General features: G+C 39.1%; 1 protein-coding gene across 1 annotated transcript in view; it reads right to left on the reverse strand.

Annotated features, from left to right (window-relative positions):
- Positions 1-16,494, reverse strand: part of csmd2 (CUB and Sushi multiple domains 2) — a 212,409-nt gene that overhangs the window by 141,327 nt on the left and 54,588 nt on the right. The window contains exons 4-5 of the mRNA XM_072370602.1: positions 11,273-11,467; positions 5,647-5,854 (exon numbers count right to left, since the gene is read on the reverse strand). Of these exons, the coding sequence (XP_072226703.1) occupies positions 5,647-5,854; positions 11,273-11,467 (403 nt within the window). The remainder of the gene's footprint in view (positions 1-5,646; positions 5,855-11,272; positions 11,468-16,494) is intronic.

Below are 16,494 nucleotides of genomic sequence, written 5' to 3' on the forward strand. Positions count from 1 at the left end.
ACAATCCCTCATATCAGCTTCATGACATCTCTTCTTATGCCAGTGTTTATTTCCAGGAGAGTTCTCTCCCTAGGTTTTAAGATGTCCAAACTATCCCCTTTAGAACAAAGATGCAACATTTTCGTTTGACTTATAAATAATTAGTACAAACAAATCAATGAATACCTTGACTTCTATTAAATTACACTTGTTTTGGATGAGCTGTGTGCACTTACAAGAAAAAAAGTTACTGTTTGAGGCATACTGAAAGCCTGTAGATGTTCAGAAAATTGAACTACAAAATCAGATGCTTTATGATACTCACATGGTATGGGGAGACGGGGTCTGAGAAGCACAAAGTGACGATGAAAGGAAAAATAGAGTGACGTGATCAGACTTGTGATGCCAAAGAAATTTTAGATCAAGCTTCAAAGTGAGTCATTTTCTTCACTCCAACAGACTATGTTATGAGAAACAGGCCATGGCAAAAGAAAGTGCTAAATAAATGTATTCAGCAATTATAGGAAGAATATATGCCTACTAGACCATCACACAGCATTCATTTAAAACATCAATGTGAAATGCCCTCTGTATACACTGCCAAGAGACTGTATTCATATGCTGAATATCAATGCCTCAGTGTACAAATGTACACTAGATTACATTTTCAAGCACAAAATTCTGGTGATCACAAGGGGGGAGCCTTTTATTCTTGTGCTGCCAGGCTCAGTGGTCAGGGGATATGCTGCATAATCACTCACTTCCATACACATTCTCACTGTGACCGTTCTAAAATGGGAAAGTACATCTGGTAATAGTGTGACTTGACAGACATTGCTGGGGAGTCCCCAGCTACTGGAGAATGTGAGGGACAAATGCATTATCCCTGCAGTGAACATTTGGCAAGCACATGACAGGTATAAATATACATAACCTCATTGTTTTGTGCCCCCCCCCACACCCTTGTGGTGCAACAAAGTTAAACTTAAACCACATGAGGTCCAAAACAGAAAAACTTTCAACTTTCAGAAAAACCAAAGTTGAGATGTTCATATCCACAAAAATGAAACATACAGTACTCCTATTGCTGCAACTCCCATCGGAAACTGGAGTAAACAGCACCTGGACTTTAAAAAGCTGTTCCAAAGACCATTCACTCTCTCTCAGGTGAGTCAACCTAACAGCCAATCAATACATATCCAGTGTTCGCTACTCCCCTCTACCAAGTCTTTATCCCTTACTGTCTCTCTCATACACACACTGACAAGCTCTCTTCCCACATTTGGACAATCTGACACATATCTGCACTGTGGGGATAATCCATATGCTCACTAAATGTCAGTATCTCATGTCCATAGGGCATAGTGTTAAAAGGGAAAGGAGAAAGGATAGGAGGCTTGCGAGAGGGATCAAACCTCATTGGGCTCTCAGATCTCCTGGCAGAAAGAAATAAGCTGCATTTACTCAGGGCGCTTTGTGTTGTCAGAGAAGGAGCATCAAACAATTAGAACAAGAAAGACAAAGAAAACATCTCAGGGGAAATAGGAGTTTATAAAAGTTACAAGGATGGAAACGAAGATATAAGTTTTGTTTGGAAACACTTTCTGTAAAATGGTGCAATCACTTAGCTGGGATCCTTGTTTTTTTTCTTTTTAAAACAGAATGCCATTTTTTTTTGTAAAATCAAGGGAATGATGCCTATATTGATACAGCTTTCAAGTGCAGAATCAGACACTTTCTCTCTATTTACAGTATCAAAGGTGCTGCAGGAGTAGCTTTAAACATCTCAAGGGAACACTGGTGGATGAAAATGTATTATACTCCCTTGAAAAACAATTGAGCATCCAAGAAAATAACAAGTCAAATCACTGTGATTTCCACTTAGTAGCAAGGGGGCGAACAAGGATTTGGCAATTGGTTAGCATCAGCCTTTATTTACATTGCCTCAATGTGGATGGTGATGGGGAAGAAAATCAATGTGGATACAAACTGTGTAATGGCAGAGTAATGTGTTCCCTTGGGGAAGCAGTGCTGAAAAAGTCCTGTCAGTACTGCCGAGTGGTGGCAAAATTCCCTTGTCATTCTTACCAGCCCATTCCAATCCTACATTCAATTCACACACATATCGCAGTTGTTGAAGTCAGTCTTAGTGGCCGTATTTTCCTGCTCCCTTCTCAAAATGCTAACTCAGCAGGAATGCCAATCAAAGCACAGGATAGTGTGAGCAACAAGATAGCTGGTAAGCAAGATTAGACTGATTAATTTTAATCTTCTCAGAGCAACCGCAGACACACGTATACAAAAACAATTTATCTATTTAGACAGACTGGCACAATACCCATGGATTTTAATATTAAGTAATAGAATTTTCAAATTAGACTTTGCTTGAAAAATCTTGCATTGTCTTTTGATGATAATAGAGCAAACCCAATGTAGCTGTGTCTCTACATTATAACTAAAGGCTGCTGCAACACACACACATGGCTTCAGTAAGCATACTTCAAGCTCAAGTTGGAAGTCATGAAGAACACTGAACACTGCTGATCACCTCCAGCTGTTGGATGTGCAATGAAGAATATAAGTGGAAACCTCTCTGCAGACATTACCACTGTGTCATCATTGAGTGGCTTTCACCACATCCACCACATCCCGTGGCTGTCATGTAAACTTATGTCAAAGACAGCTTTCATTCTCCCATATTTCAGGTGACAAAGCTGCTCCAGAAACAGCTCCAACACCACCATCCATAGAAAAAATATCTAGTCATTTCACTCCATGTAGATCACCAGTCTATGCGCGACATATTCACTATTTTTTGCTTCTCCAAGTTTATGGTTTGCCATAGAACTCTACGTTAAAATTAAGCACGTAATTAAATAACCGATCTGGACAATAGTTGGGATTTTGTTAGCTGCTTGGGTGGCTAAAATAGTGTTAAAATAGCAAATGTTAAATTACTCCAGTAAGTCCAAACTATAGACCTGGATCACAGCATTGTCAGTTATGGTGGATAAATCTTTGTAAACTCCAAATCTTGCAATGCCTCTAAACAAAATGTTGAGAATAGTTCCTATTGAAATGTTGGTTTCAATTGTCCTTGTCAGTCATGCAACATGGAGATAATAGAATAATCAACCCAGATAAGCTATCTGTTAAACCACCAATACCAAGAATGCTATTTGCAGCGAAATCACCAACCAATACTTTGCATTCTAAAACACCTCAGCTTTGCTTTAAGATCTCCCCTAACTTGTCACAGTTGGAAATCCAGAGTTTTGAAATCATACCCGATTACTTCTCCTTTTACTTCCATTTCTAATACAACTCACTATACTGACAAAGACAGAGACTTGTATCACGTTTCACTCATACACACTTTTCTGTTCTGTAGCTGTTCATTTTATGCCAGATGTTTAAATTCAAAACAAGTCCAGACACCTGGCTTTAGACTTGATGTTAGCTTCAGTGGTAAAGTTCCCACTGTGTTGATTAAACTGAGAGCTGGCATCTCAAATCTCGTCTCATCGAGCAACCGCATCTTGTTAAACTAACAGAACGAAGGGTTCAAGCAGTCGTGCTCAACACATCCAACCTTTAAACTTTACTGACGAACTGACCTAAAGATTTAATGATTCACTAAATGGGATTGTCAAAATAGTTTTGTTATAAAAACAGAAAAGAAATTTTAAAACTAGCCCTGATGTAAATACTATGAAAACAAAATATATATGTGGAAAGCATTCATGCTATTTGGTCAAGCCAATGATATAAAGCACTTTGTATTAGGATAAAAGACATAGCATTGTCATTAATGAAAAACAAGAATGTAAGAATCCGATAGAATGTAATGGATCATTTTTTCCTTGTACAAAAAGCTCAGTAAAAAAAAAAAAAAAAAAAAAAAAAAAAACAGACCCTAATGTACACTTGTACAGACCTTAAACACAATGACTCCCTGCAGAAACCTTGGTGATTAGGTAAGATATCAGGCCAGTTTCTTAAGAGAAAAACAAAGAGCACAACCATCAAGTCTGACAGGGTTCACTGACCCATTCATTGAAGAGGATGCATGTCCTAAGTCAGCATCATCACAGTGCTAAACCTGACCTCTCTAATTGGCCATCAGCTGCAAAGTTGTAATCCTTCCACGAGTCTCTCCCTTCTAAAGACAATATCTTTTCCAAATTATCTTTTTTTTTTTTTTTTTTTTAACAAAACAAGATCACAAAAGCATGCTTGTATGTCCTCACCATGTTTTCTCTTCCGCCTGCTTCCTTTTCCTTGCAACGTGCAGGATTAATTATGATCCTGCACCCCGTCCTGTTAGCCAGTGACCCTTTATCCTTCTATCCAGTAACTCGCTATTCTTTTGTTCGAAGTGCAATCGTGCCGCAAGTGCACAGCCACAGGAGTGCACACAGTAGAGATATGGGCTGCCCACATGACAGAGGGCAAATCAAAGTTTGGGACAAGAAGTTGATGTCATTGTAAAATGTGACAAGAAATAGACAGGCTGAAATCTGAGGGAATAGAAACTCTCTACTGGCCAAGCAGAGATTCAAAGAGATTTTTAATATCAGGCTACAAGGAAAAATCCGCTCTAAGAAACCTCAGTGTCAATGAAGTCCTTTGTGTGAAATGTTTTTGCCACTACAAAGTGAATAAGTAAAAAGAAGTTGAAGATTCCAGAGGCCATCTCACTCGAAGATGACTCCTGATATATTCTTTCTCTACAAACAGTTAGCTATTCCCCGTCCCTCTTTCAGAATATGTATCACTAGTGTCCCGTAATGTCAGCTACCTGTGGTTGGAACTTGAAAGTTTATTCTGCCATCTCTGGTTCATCTGTATGATCCATCTTAAACCATTTTGAAAATTAAGCAGTAGTATAGTAGACTTTCCTCATGGATAAAAAGTGAACCAATTGACCAGTCTTCAACCACAGTATATTTTTCACGTTATTCTTAGTTTTGTGGTGTGAGGGAAGGAAGCAAAAAGTGTCAGAAAAGGTGTGAAAGGATACGTCTGCTTGCATAAGTTCTTACAGTGCCAGCACACATATGCAGTTGTAAATGTGAATATATTTGTCTGTACGTTGCCATTTGTCCCAATATGGACTAATGTGTTTGCGTTAGATTGTGCATGTGTGTAACAGCATGTACGGCTGACGGTGATAATTGAGCTCACTAATTACTTTCTGAGCTGAGAGAGTTGTCAGAGAAAGGAGGAGCTACCACAGATGGTGAGAGACCCACATTGATGCCAGGAGATCCTGCCTCTTCATCATTAGAGTTGAGTATGTGTGTTTGTGTGAAACTAACTGAAAGTATGTGTGAAAGTAAGTGACAGAGGTTGAGTCTTCAAATTATAGCTTAGAACCATCAAACACATAACACCACCCTATAAAAGATTGCAATGTAGAAGCTAGGCTAGAAACTGGCCATCAAATAAATTACTGTTACCTGTTAATTTCATTCAAAGACATGAGCAGCAACGCTTATGATCCATCTCCACAGAACTAACTTAGCACCCACCCACGTCCAACCTTATTTCATTCAGCTTGTTCTCTCTTCAGAGACAGCACCTGTGTGCACCTGGTAAAGTGCTGGGCTGCCCTTCATTCCCCATTCAACACTCAGCTCTCTCTGCTACTGGCTAACTGCTTACCACTGCGAAGATCCCTCGGTGCCGCTGACCTCCAGCAGGTCATAGTCATCCTCAAGCTGAAAGTCAGAGAAAACCAGGGCAATGGTGTCTCCCGGCTCAGCTAGCACAGTCCAGGTGCAGTCAGCGTTGTTGTTATACTCAGCTGGGTAATTGGGGGTGGTGATCACCCCACTCTGGCCCCGCAGTGTGCCCCCACATCCATCATCCGCTGCAGACAGTGGAGAGAAAAGAAAGTTGTGAAATGCTTAATATACAAAGAACATTAATACAACAAAGATGATCCAAAAACATCCAATTTGGAGATAAGTTATGATGTACAGACAAATGGAAACCGAAGAAGAGCAGGAATAACAAAAAGGCCAATAAATGCATGGTGCAGCATAAATACTAGTAAAACTTTACCCTTAACAGTCAGGATGTCATAAATTAACTGCTTTTGTAAATTTATTCAAAATTAAGTCCATACAGATAAAAATAGATAATTCAAAAAGTTTGCATCTGAAACAGCTGTTTCAGAAGTATTATTCACATAGAGATACATTCATTTATCAATGCATTGTCCTGTCAAACTCTTGGAAGATGCCAGTTTCAGGATTGCTTTTCACCAGCCAGTTTTTGCTTTTTTGTATTCACCATCTATAAATATTAACAAACACGCTTGCAGTTTGATATTTTTTTTTTCATAAATAAATTGGACATACTCTAATGTCCACTTGTCGAAAATATGTACTGTGCACGACACATTATGTACACCAAGTCAGATCATGTTACATGATCCCTTATCTGATAATACAAACACTTGGGGGACAAACAGGACAATCCAACTCCAGGATACAACAAGCATATAAATAGCCAAAACTGTGAGGTGCATGTCGGTCGGTACTGTGCAGTGTACTTTTTGCCTACATTAGTAGTTTCAGTTAAGTTATATTAAAAGTGTCAGAATATTTACCATTATGATAATGTACCAGTACAAGTTCTACCTTTCCTGCATCAAACTGAATGGTATTAAAGATTAAGATTGACAGCCCTAACAGATATGCTGATGACTTACATTACTAATGACGCAGATATGATTCAGTGAAAAAGATCTTCCCAAATATAGCACACATATCACATGCATCAACTTAGTGGGAACTCGGTGGGTAAAGTTTTACAAGGAACCTTATATGCAATTTTTAAAAAGAAAGTATTTGTATTCACTACCTACCCAAGTTTTTGCCACAAGCCAAATAGCATATTTTTAAACTTAGGAGCCAGAAAATGTGCAATGAGTTACAGCATATTGTTCTTCTGTCTGGAGTTTTTGCCATAGGCCAGAGAGACAGCAGTCATAGGAATTCAAAATACCTTACAGCCCTACAGTTTTACAGTCAGCAGGAAGCAGAGTAGGGGGCATGATGCAAACGAATGCAATATGGAAGTGATTAAATTATTATCAATTTAGATTTGTGCTAATCAAAGCAACTCTTCACTCCTGAAGATAGCTTTAAGGAGACCATTAAATAATAAAGCATTCATCCAATGTGTAGCGAAAACAATATCCAGCTACTAATATTTTTATTATAGCTTTGAACATTACAGTAGGTGATATCTTAACTTCAAAAAGAAGACTTATGTACTACTAATCTACATACAGTGTATATCAGTGAACAAAGGGAATAGATCAAAGGAAGTTTTGAGAAACACTTTAACGCTATAATTTTTTTTGTGGATGTGTGTGTGGGGGATTGATTATGGTGGCCAGCCAGCTGGCAGTGTGTGATGTTTAAAGGGGTAAGAGGACCGCAAAAGTGTTAGGCCCCGTCTATCATCCATCCTACCTGTCACCATGGCAAACCCCTGAGGGAGAGCAAGCGTGTGTATGAACGAGCAGAAACCTGTGAGGTGTGAATTTCAATGGGAAGGAAACAACGACAGAAGGTCTAGAAGAAGGGGATGAGGAAGATGACAGGTGACATGCAAGGATGGGTGAGAAAAAAAAGTTTGGAGGGAAGGTGGACAATAAAGAAATGGAAAGATGGCGTGAGGGGTGACAGGTGATTGTTGCAGTGGGAGTGACAGGAAGTAGAATGCAGACAGAAAAGAAGGATAAGGGAATGCATTGATATTCCACACAAGACTGTTTCTTCACACTTGAAGGGAAGTCTCTGGACTAACTCTCCACCTTAGCATCACTCCTCGTCACTCTCTATAGTCTGTAGCTGACACTGGCCAATACAACCACTGTGAATCAATGGAGCAAAAACTATGTATACTGAGAACCATATGAAACCAAGGACGACATTGTTGAACATGTCAATATGCAAGTGTGTCACTTTTCTCAGTCATTTCAAGCTGTTCTACTGCTTCCCTTGGTTCAATAGAATACATTTTAAAGCTGTCACTATCAAGGTTTTTTATTAAAGGTAAGAGGCTGCTTCCATTCATGAGTGTGTATTGGTAACCAAGGCATAAGGGGAAAAAAAACAAAAAAACAAAAAAAAAACAAAGAGCTATAAAACATTGGGCATCATGCAAGAACATTTTCAGATTCTTATTCTAAATTTCTCTCACTTTTTTCATATGAAGGTCTTGTATGAACATGCCACGTCAGATTCAAACACTTTTAACTTCGCAAAACTGTGTAAATGATGAATGCCACCCGTGCGTATTTAAGTGCACGAGGATAGTACATTTGCTTACTTCACGCCCAAAATAATACCATATAAGGGTATACTTCCTGTCTTCTGTCCAAGGAAGTGTTGAATATGAGAATGACATCATGGTGCAAAAAGAACAACTTTACAGGCTCTGAGATTGAAGTTCTGCTTTCAGAGATCCAAAAAGGAAAATCTGTCATTTTTAGCAGTGTCAGAAGTAGAAGTATGGGATCTGCTACAGCGAAGAAATGGGAAGCACTTATCAGTGCTGTTAATTCTGTGTCACCTGTAGATTGTAATGTCACCGAAATAAAGAATAAATGGTTTGATATGAAAATGGCTTAAAACAATAAATAAATAAATAAATAAAATAAACTCTCGGCATGGCCGGGCGCTAGATGACTGCAACTAAAGCCGTGCAATCAGTTGTTGCTTCATCGTGATGGCACTTTGATGGAGCAGTCCATGAGAGGGGTCTTCTGGCATGTTGTCTGCCTGGGCTGGATCAGGTAGTTGGTGACCGTCATTCATGGCAATATTGCAGTATTATTCTGCCATGCTGCATTTTGCACAATATTGCCTTCTCTGGGCTATAGAGCAGTTTGCCCCGAGCTGTATCAAGACACACCCACCTGGCCTTTGGCACACCAGTAGTGCACTCCACAACGGCCCGGGTGCTTTGATGTGTATGTGTGTGCAGTCTATTGCTCCGATTATGTTTGGTAGTCCAGCCATGGCATGAAAGTCCTGCTTAATTTATACTTGTTCAACAGCGGTGTATGGGAATTTGATGTACCGTGGGTGATAAACTGATGAGAGCTGTGAGCACACGACTAGCAGAGGACTGGGACACACCTGATCTGTCTCCAATCTCCCTCTGAAAGGTTCCCGTGGCCAAAAATGGATGGTGTGGTGGAATTGGGTTTGATCGGCGTGTTTCTCTCTGGAGTTGTGGCTCTAGCAAGCTGCAAATTTGCAGCAGCACAGTCCTTGGCAATCTAAACCGCGATGTCAGCCATTCGTCTGTCTCCACAAGGATATCTACACGGTCTCAGAACACACGCTCTCTTCCAAGAGCCTGACACGCTAAAGCATCCAAAAGTAGCAAGTCAGTCGCTGGTTACACTTCCCATTGACCTTGTTATATACAGAGTAAAATTAACCTTCAATTAGTGCATAATTCAAGTCAAACAGAATAATGTCAGCATAATCATGGGGTATATTTCTTATATTTATTTATGATTGCTTCAAAGTAATTAAATATACAATCCATTAGTCAAGGAAACTTGATTTGAATAACAGCGGACTATTTTACGTAACTCCTATGACAAGTCTGGCTCACTCGTAAATTCTGTTCGTACCTGAAACAAAACTTAAAATACAACTTAAGAACAAATCTGTTCGTACAGATGGTTTTTGTATGAGGCCCATTGTTTTTTTCCTGGAGAAATATGGCACAGGGGGAAAAAAGTTATTGTAGAAGTCTAAAAGGGCAGCTAACGGCTCAACACAGAGCATGTAAAACAGTATCTGTGTCATCAACTGCCAAATTTGACCCAAAGGTGCTGGCATGTTTGCATTCTCGTGGGTCCAGACTGATGAGCTAACCAAAATGTTCTCCCAAATCCAAAAATACAGCCCAAGCTCTGCTTGTGCACATATGGGCAGGTTCTATAATTGGCGTGGCATAATAATCCACCTAGATGCAAACTGAAAGAACACTCGGGTGTACATGTGGCACTAGGAAACCTCAAATAATCGCAAGGGAAACTGCCTTTTTTCTAAAATGTATTGGTATAAACAGAAATCACTGCATGGATCACAAATATTATTCATCTCCAGTGTGGAGCCTGGGTGAGCATAAGGGGTGCAGGCGAAAGCTGAGCTACGATCCCATTGGCAAATTGATGACTGAAGGAAAAAAAAATGGTAATAAATTACAAAGAAAAAAATATATATACAGATTGCCCACACAATCACGTCTTCCTAACAAGAGAAGCACAGGCATGTGCATTTACATACGTGTGATTGGGTGGGTGAGGACTGTGCTGGCGCGAGGTGCCCTGCCATGTGTGCTCCTATGTGGGCTTCCTGACTCCCAGCCTAGCTACAGATGGCATAGTGTCTCAGCGGTCTGCTCAGCAGGCACACTGACACAAACGAATGGCCACATGATACATAGGTACACACACACACACACACAAAACGAAAAGTGAACATGTATGGACATCCGACCTTACGTGTCTTGTCCATGTGCATCCATTTCACTTATGTGAGAATTCTCCAATGTATCAAGACAAATCACATATTAGCATCAATGATGTCACTTCTGCTTACAAAGAACTACTCTCAAAAACTGTAGCATGTTTGGTCAGACAACAAATACTGGCAGGTGTTGCTGCTGCAGGGGTGCTTGCTAACCCTAAAGGAAGGACAACTGGCACAATCCACCTGACTGGAAGCAAACATACGAGGTCCTGCCATAGTAAATAAGATATCAGTATAACCCTAGAAAACATTGTCCGCTCATGTGAAGGTAAGTGTAAATTCATATAACTGAGGGCTGGATACTAGACTTTATGAACTGGTGAATAAAAAATAAGACTGTTTAATGTTTCAAAAGCACAGTCAACCAATCAGTCAATTTATACTTTGCTGAGAGTGTAAATTATAAAATACCACAGTGGCTTTTATGTTTGAGTGTCATGTTATATTTTCACCTGGTTTATCTATACCATTGGCAGTTTTTGGAGACCTCTTCTACTTTTGAACATCACTGGCAATTCTTACAAAAAAGTAATTCAAATAAATATAAATGTCAGCAATGAAACTCGGAGGTGACTGTCAAACATTTGGAGTCTAAAAATGTTTAAGCTAAGCCACCGAATTTAGATAAAATTAGGATGTTTAGATTGTGGAACAAAATCTTTCAAAATTATGCCTAATATGTCTTAAAATAGACTATCACTGTTGATCCTACATACCTCTGCAGTATGGAAGAGGAAAATCCCAGGCAGCGGTACCAGCTGAAGTGGCGAGGCAGGACAAGGTGGTGTGACCCTCCAGCACATAGCCAGGGCTACAACTGTAGCGTATTTTGTCCCCGATATTGAAAGTGGACCCCTGTTGGTGGCCATTCAGTAGTTGCCCAGGATTACCACAAGTGTAACTGGGCAGAGCTGGAAAAAGAGTGGAGGGCACAAACAGTTAATAATACAATCAGTGTCATGATAGAACTGCTCAGAATGAGAAACTGAGGAAAAGGTAAGAAGTAAAAGAATGACAACAGATAAGGACACAATGTTATCTCCTTGTGATAGCATTTGTGATCCATGCAGTGACTTGCTTCAAATGTTCAAGAAAGTCTTGCAGTACAAAATTCTGCATGTGGAAAAACTTTCACTGTAGTTGCAGATCTGTTTATGACATTGTTCTATTGTTGATATAGTCGAAATGAATATGATAGTGGTTTGGATTATCAGATTAGCCACTCAAGGATGCAGTTTTGACCATCACTGCTTGAGCAAACATGTACATGCATGCAAATAAGTGAGCTCAATATGAACAGAACCTTGTCTAATTATGTGTTATTATGTAAATCAAGTTCAAAGGAAGCTCAGCCAAGCTCTGGGCTCTAAACCCTTTTGTGTCAGTTGACATGTGATTGCAGATTATGCTCTCCTTTATGACATACTTGATTGGTTGAGCCTACAATATTGAACGAAGGAGAGGTCTGATTGGTGGATGATTCTGTTGCTACATTTCAGAAGTTCTGAGTGTATGATTAGTAACCAAAACATGCGTTACACAGTCACAAAAAATTTACACTCTTCCATCCAGTTTACAGCCCTGGTCATTCACATGGTGACGAGCCTGGCACGAGCATTTGCTGGACTTTGGACGAAACTCAGTTCCTCCGCAGGGTCACTGGGCAAAGCTCAGGCAAGTACAGAATGGCAATGTTTCCTATCAGACATTTCATGTTGAATCTTTTTTTTTTTGTGCTCAGTCCACCTATAACCCCCCAAAAACAAAAACGCATCTTTCTGAACAACTGGTCAGAACACTGAAACCACTGAATGATCTTCATAATCACAATAAGTTCTGATGGGAAACAGATTAGTCTTCATATTGTTGTTCCTTCAACAAGTACCTCCCCTACCACCATATCTTCCTACAGATTTACTGGCGCCTCAACATTGCATCATATCAGTCCTGATATATGATTTATGATAATGAATATTTTCCACAAACTGTTCATCCTTTTAGCAGTTTTTTTTTTTTTTTACTGAGCACATTTGGCCATCATGGAAACAGCCAAATCTTTGTTTGACAGCCACAACATTTCCTTAGATTTCAACAATGGCGTAAAGTCACAAAAACGTCACTTAGGGCTGTAGACTGAGGCTGGAGCTTGCAGCTATTCCATCAGTAGATTCATAGCAGGTGTTTTTCATCATCTGTTGAAGGCCGAGCACCTGCTCACTCACCAAGGATGCTTTAAAAGCTTGTGTCAATTTACTTTTTAAAGTATCTGGTTAGTACTTGTGATAATGGTTGACTGACTTGTCAATTCCAGGCTCCTCTTTCCCATAGCCCTTATTTTGACCTTGTTACTCCTCCTGCTCCATCGCCATCAGTTTAGCAGACACAAGGACTGATTAGCATATTAGTAAATGGGAGTGAAACTTGATTGAACTAAGCTGTCAAGAGTAGAGATGTTTCTGTAGGGGCATGCATGTGCTGTGTGTATGTTGTGGTGAGTATGGATGAAATATTATTGTCTCACTTTCCATTTTAGTTCATTGGTTTGGACAATAAAATTATTTTATAATGCCATTACTCAAGCAATCTCCAAATAATTTATTTTAACTGCCACAGATGCAATGTTTCCTATCCCTCAATATCTCCATTTCCACATATTCAATGTATCTGTCACCAAGCAACAGCAAGGCTAACAAACAGCTAGGAAAACCCTAAAAATTTAAACAGTCCCTTAGTGTCAATAAAGATATTTATAAATAAAACGCTGCAGCAAACAAATATACAAGCCATACAAAGGTGATTCTTGGCATTTATTTTAATAAGGGAGGAGGAGCTTTTTAAGTGTGTATATAGTGTAGCCAAATTAAGGAAAATATAAGATAATGAGAGATGTGGAAAATGGAGACAGAAGAGAAAAAATAAACAAATAAAAACAGGGAAATAACATTGTTTCAGGAAAACCAAGACACAAAGAAACGTCAAGTCATCTTGGTCAAGTGAAAAAGTTGCGAGTCTTGAAATAGATGAAGTTGTAATTTACATGTCCAAAATGTATTATAGATGTAGATTTACATCAGAACTATTTTAAATAATTTTTCACAAAAAAATAAAATGAATCGCAAAAACAAATGCGACAAGACAAGAACATGATCTCCATTCCTCGTACTTCGGCTTTCAAATATCAGAATGCTTTCTGTATAAATATTCTGTATGTTTTACATACAGAACATTACACTGGGAGGACCAAGCAGAACAGTAACTTCTTTCCAGGGAGTCTGGCCTTTGTCATCATATAAACCATATCCCCCCCTCCCTCCCCACATCTAACCCAACAACAGTAGCCCTGAGGTTATCTTTATGGCATATCTATATGTCACTAGGATGGGAGACTGTGACATGGTTTGTCCCTGGGGCCCTGATACTTTAAGCACTTCCACTGCTGAAATGGCAAACAATGCTCCTCGTTCATCAATGCAGCTCCTTCTATTGCCCACAGTGGCCAGTGGTAGAGGCATACTAACACAAATGTGCCTGCCATGTATACACATACACACTATAGGTACAAGGTGCCGTGCCATGCCATCCATCACATCATCCCACCCTTACATCATCTGCTTAAGTTATTTTATTCCCTCCCTTTTCTCCTTATCCTCTTCTCAATTCTGGTGACTAGGACAAAGGACGGTGAAGAGAATCTGTGAAGCTCATTTCGTGTGCGAAGACTTTTGACCTCGATAAGACTGATGCACTGTCTTCAAGTCTTTTCCTCAATTTGTCATTCCCCATTCGCAAAATGCAAATGGTTATATACTCCTATACACTGCACAACACATTTGTCACAAAATACTTTAGTTATTGAGGAAAGCTTGCATTTAAAAATGAAGCTCATGAATGTGTAACACAGATCTGTCCAGGGCAGAGTCTGCCTCTAGCCGATGGTAGCTGGGTTCAGAACCAGTGACCCTGAATTGGACGATGTCTGGTATAGAATATAAATGGACAGATGGATGAATGTGCAATAGTGTGGTGAAAATGTATATGAGGATATCTATAGTTCTGACAAACAGTTTGAGAGACAAAAGCAAATGCGTATAGACAACAAAAAGGGAGACGAGCCCGTCTCCACTAAGTTGACGTAACCTCACTTAAGCTACATTCATATTGCCAACCACACTGTTCAATTTCCATTCAATACAGATCAGTTTTGATGGTACACCATCAGAACAACTAGTGTTCTACATTTGACTTGTATGTAAAAGAACCGAAATGGCATGCATGTGCACTAGATACCTTTTTGTGTCACAAAATTTAAAGATGACATTAAGTTTTAGGATATGGCAAAATTTGTCTAAGAAAAGATAGGGAGGGACATGAACATGTACATTGCCAGCTTTTAGCTGCAGTTTTAGCAGATATTTCAAGCAGTGGTGTAGGAGTGATGCAGGTTTATAACGACAACGTTTGGCACGTTCTTATAAGCCAAATGCTGCAGTGAATCTGATATCACTAGATGTCTCTCTGCAAATGTATAAAAGGAGAAGAAATTGCAGTAGAAGTCTCTATACCACACATAAAAATTAAGATATACTACGAGGAAAAGTTTAATAGAAACAGCGAGGGAAAAGGACCCAATTCAATTACATATCATAGTCACTTAGATCAACTCATATTTTCAAGTAAGAGTATTGCAAAAAAGAAAAGAAATATGCAAACAGATGGCAAGGCCTAAACAGTTGCAGGGATGTCATAAACAGGAAGACATTACGGTCTGCAGTAAAAAACTTTGGATTGATTTTCACCTAAAGCAAGGTACATACATAAAAAACAAGGGACTTATTTTAAGACTTTAATTTACCCTTATGTACCTTTTTACATACTACTTGTTGCAATAATCTCAGCACCTCTCATCCTACTTTTATTAATTACAGAGTTCCCCCCTTTACCATTCAACCTGTGCTTCTTGCACTCCTCAACATCTTCCTGCTATGCATTTGGAAGTGACATAGCAAGATCGATCCCAACACACAGGTGCATTAGCTCAATAAGCAGTTTCTGCTTTGTCAAGCAATGATTCAATCAATGCTCCTTGTTTCCTATAGATGGACTGGACAAAAGCTGGCAACTGCCATCACTTTCGGTTAGAGAGGCTCAAGAATGCAAATAAAAAAATAAAAATCACTCTTCAGTCAAAAGCTCTTTTCCTTTAGTCATTATTCATTGTTTAATCTTGCAGCTTTATTCAATGTCAAACCTTATTGTTCTATACTTTGAATATGCAGAATACAATTAACTCATTATTCTGTTTAGAAAGTTATAGTTATAGCAAGTTATATAGCTACAGCCTGTACTTAGAAGGATTACAAGTTATACTGGTTATTACACAAAAATAAATTACCAATGTAAGAAAAGAATGGCATGTTTTATATGTCTTAATCTAAATATCTTATGTCTAAATCACTACTAGACACCATTTGAATGACTTTTTTTTCCATACGCAATTTTTAAATGGAAAAATAAAATCATGCACATCCAAATTCCGATAAGTTGAAAATGACTTGTCAGAGTTGATAACTAAGTGTGTTTTTGTGTTATGTGTTCCTGTGTGTGGAGATAATACTCCATGTTTAAATATGAACCACAATTAACCAGATGAATCAGATATCCTTAGTTCCCAGACATACATAAAAGCAGGTGAGGTAAAAGGGCCAACTGGTGTGCAGAAACTGTTGGTGTTAAAGGAAACTCATACAGAATTGATGGCGCACAGCAATGTCTTCAAAATGGAATAATGTGCCATTCAGTAGCCATTCACTATATATGAGACTCAACTAAGAGGGATCAGGGAGCATCAGAGACTTCAAAGAAAGCCATAAGATAGATGAGAGACAGGGCTGGGGGAGCTGGGAAGAGAGATCAGTACATCTGTGTACAGCCTTGACTG

This window comes from Leuresthes tenuis, unplaced genomic scaffold (assembly GCF_036924035.1).
Source record: "Leuresthes tenuis unplaced genomic scaffold, fLeuTen1.0.hap1 SCAF_18, whole genome shotgun sequence".
Lineage (NCBI taxonomy): Eukaryota > Metazoa > Chordata > Actinopteri > Atheriniformes > Atherinopsidae > Leuresthes > Leuresthes tenuis.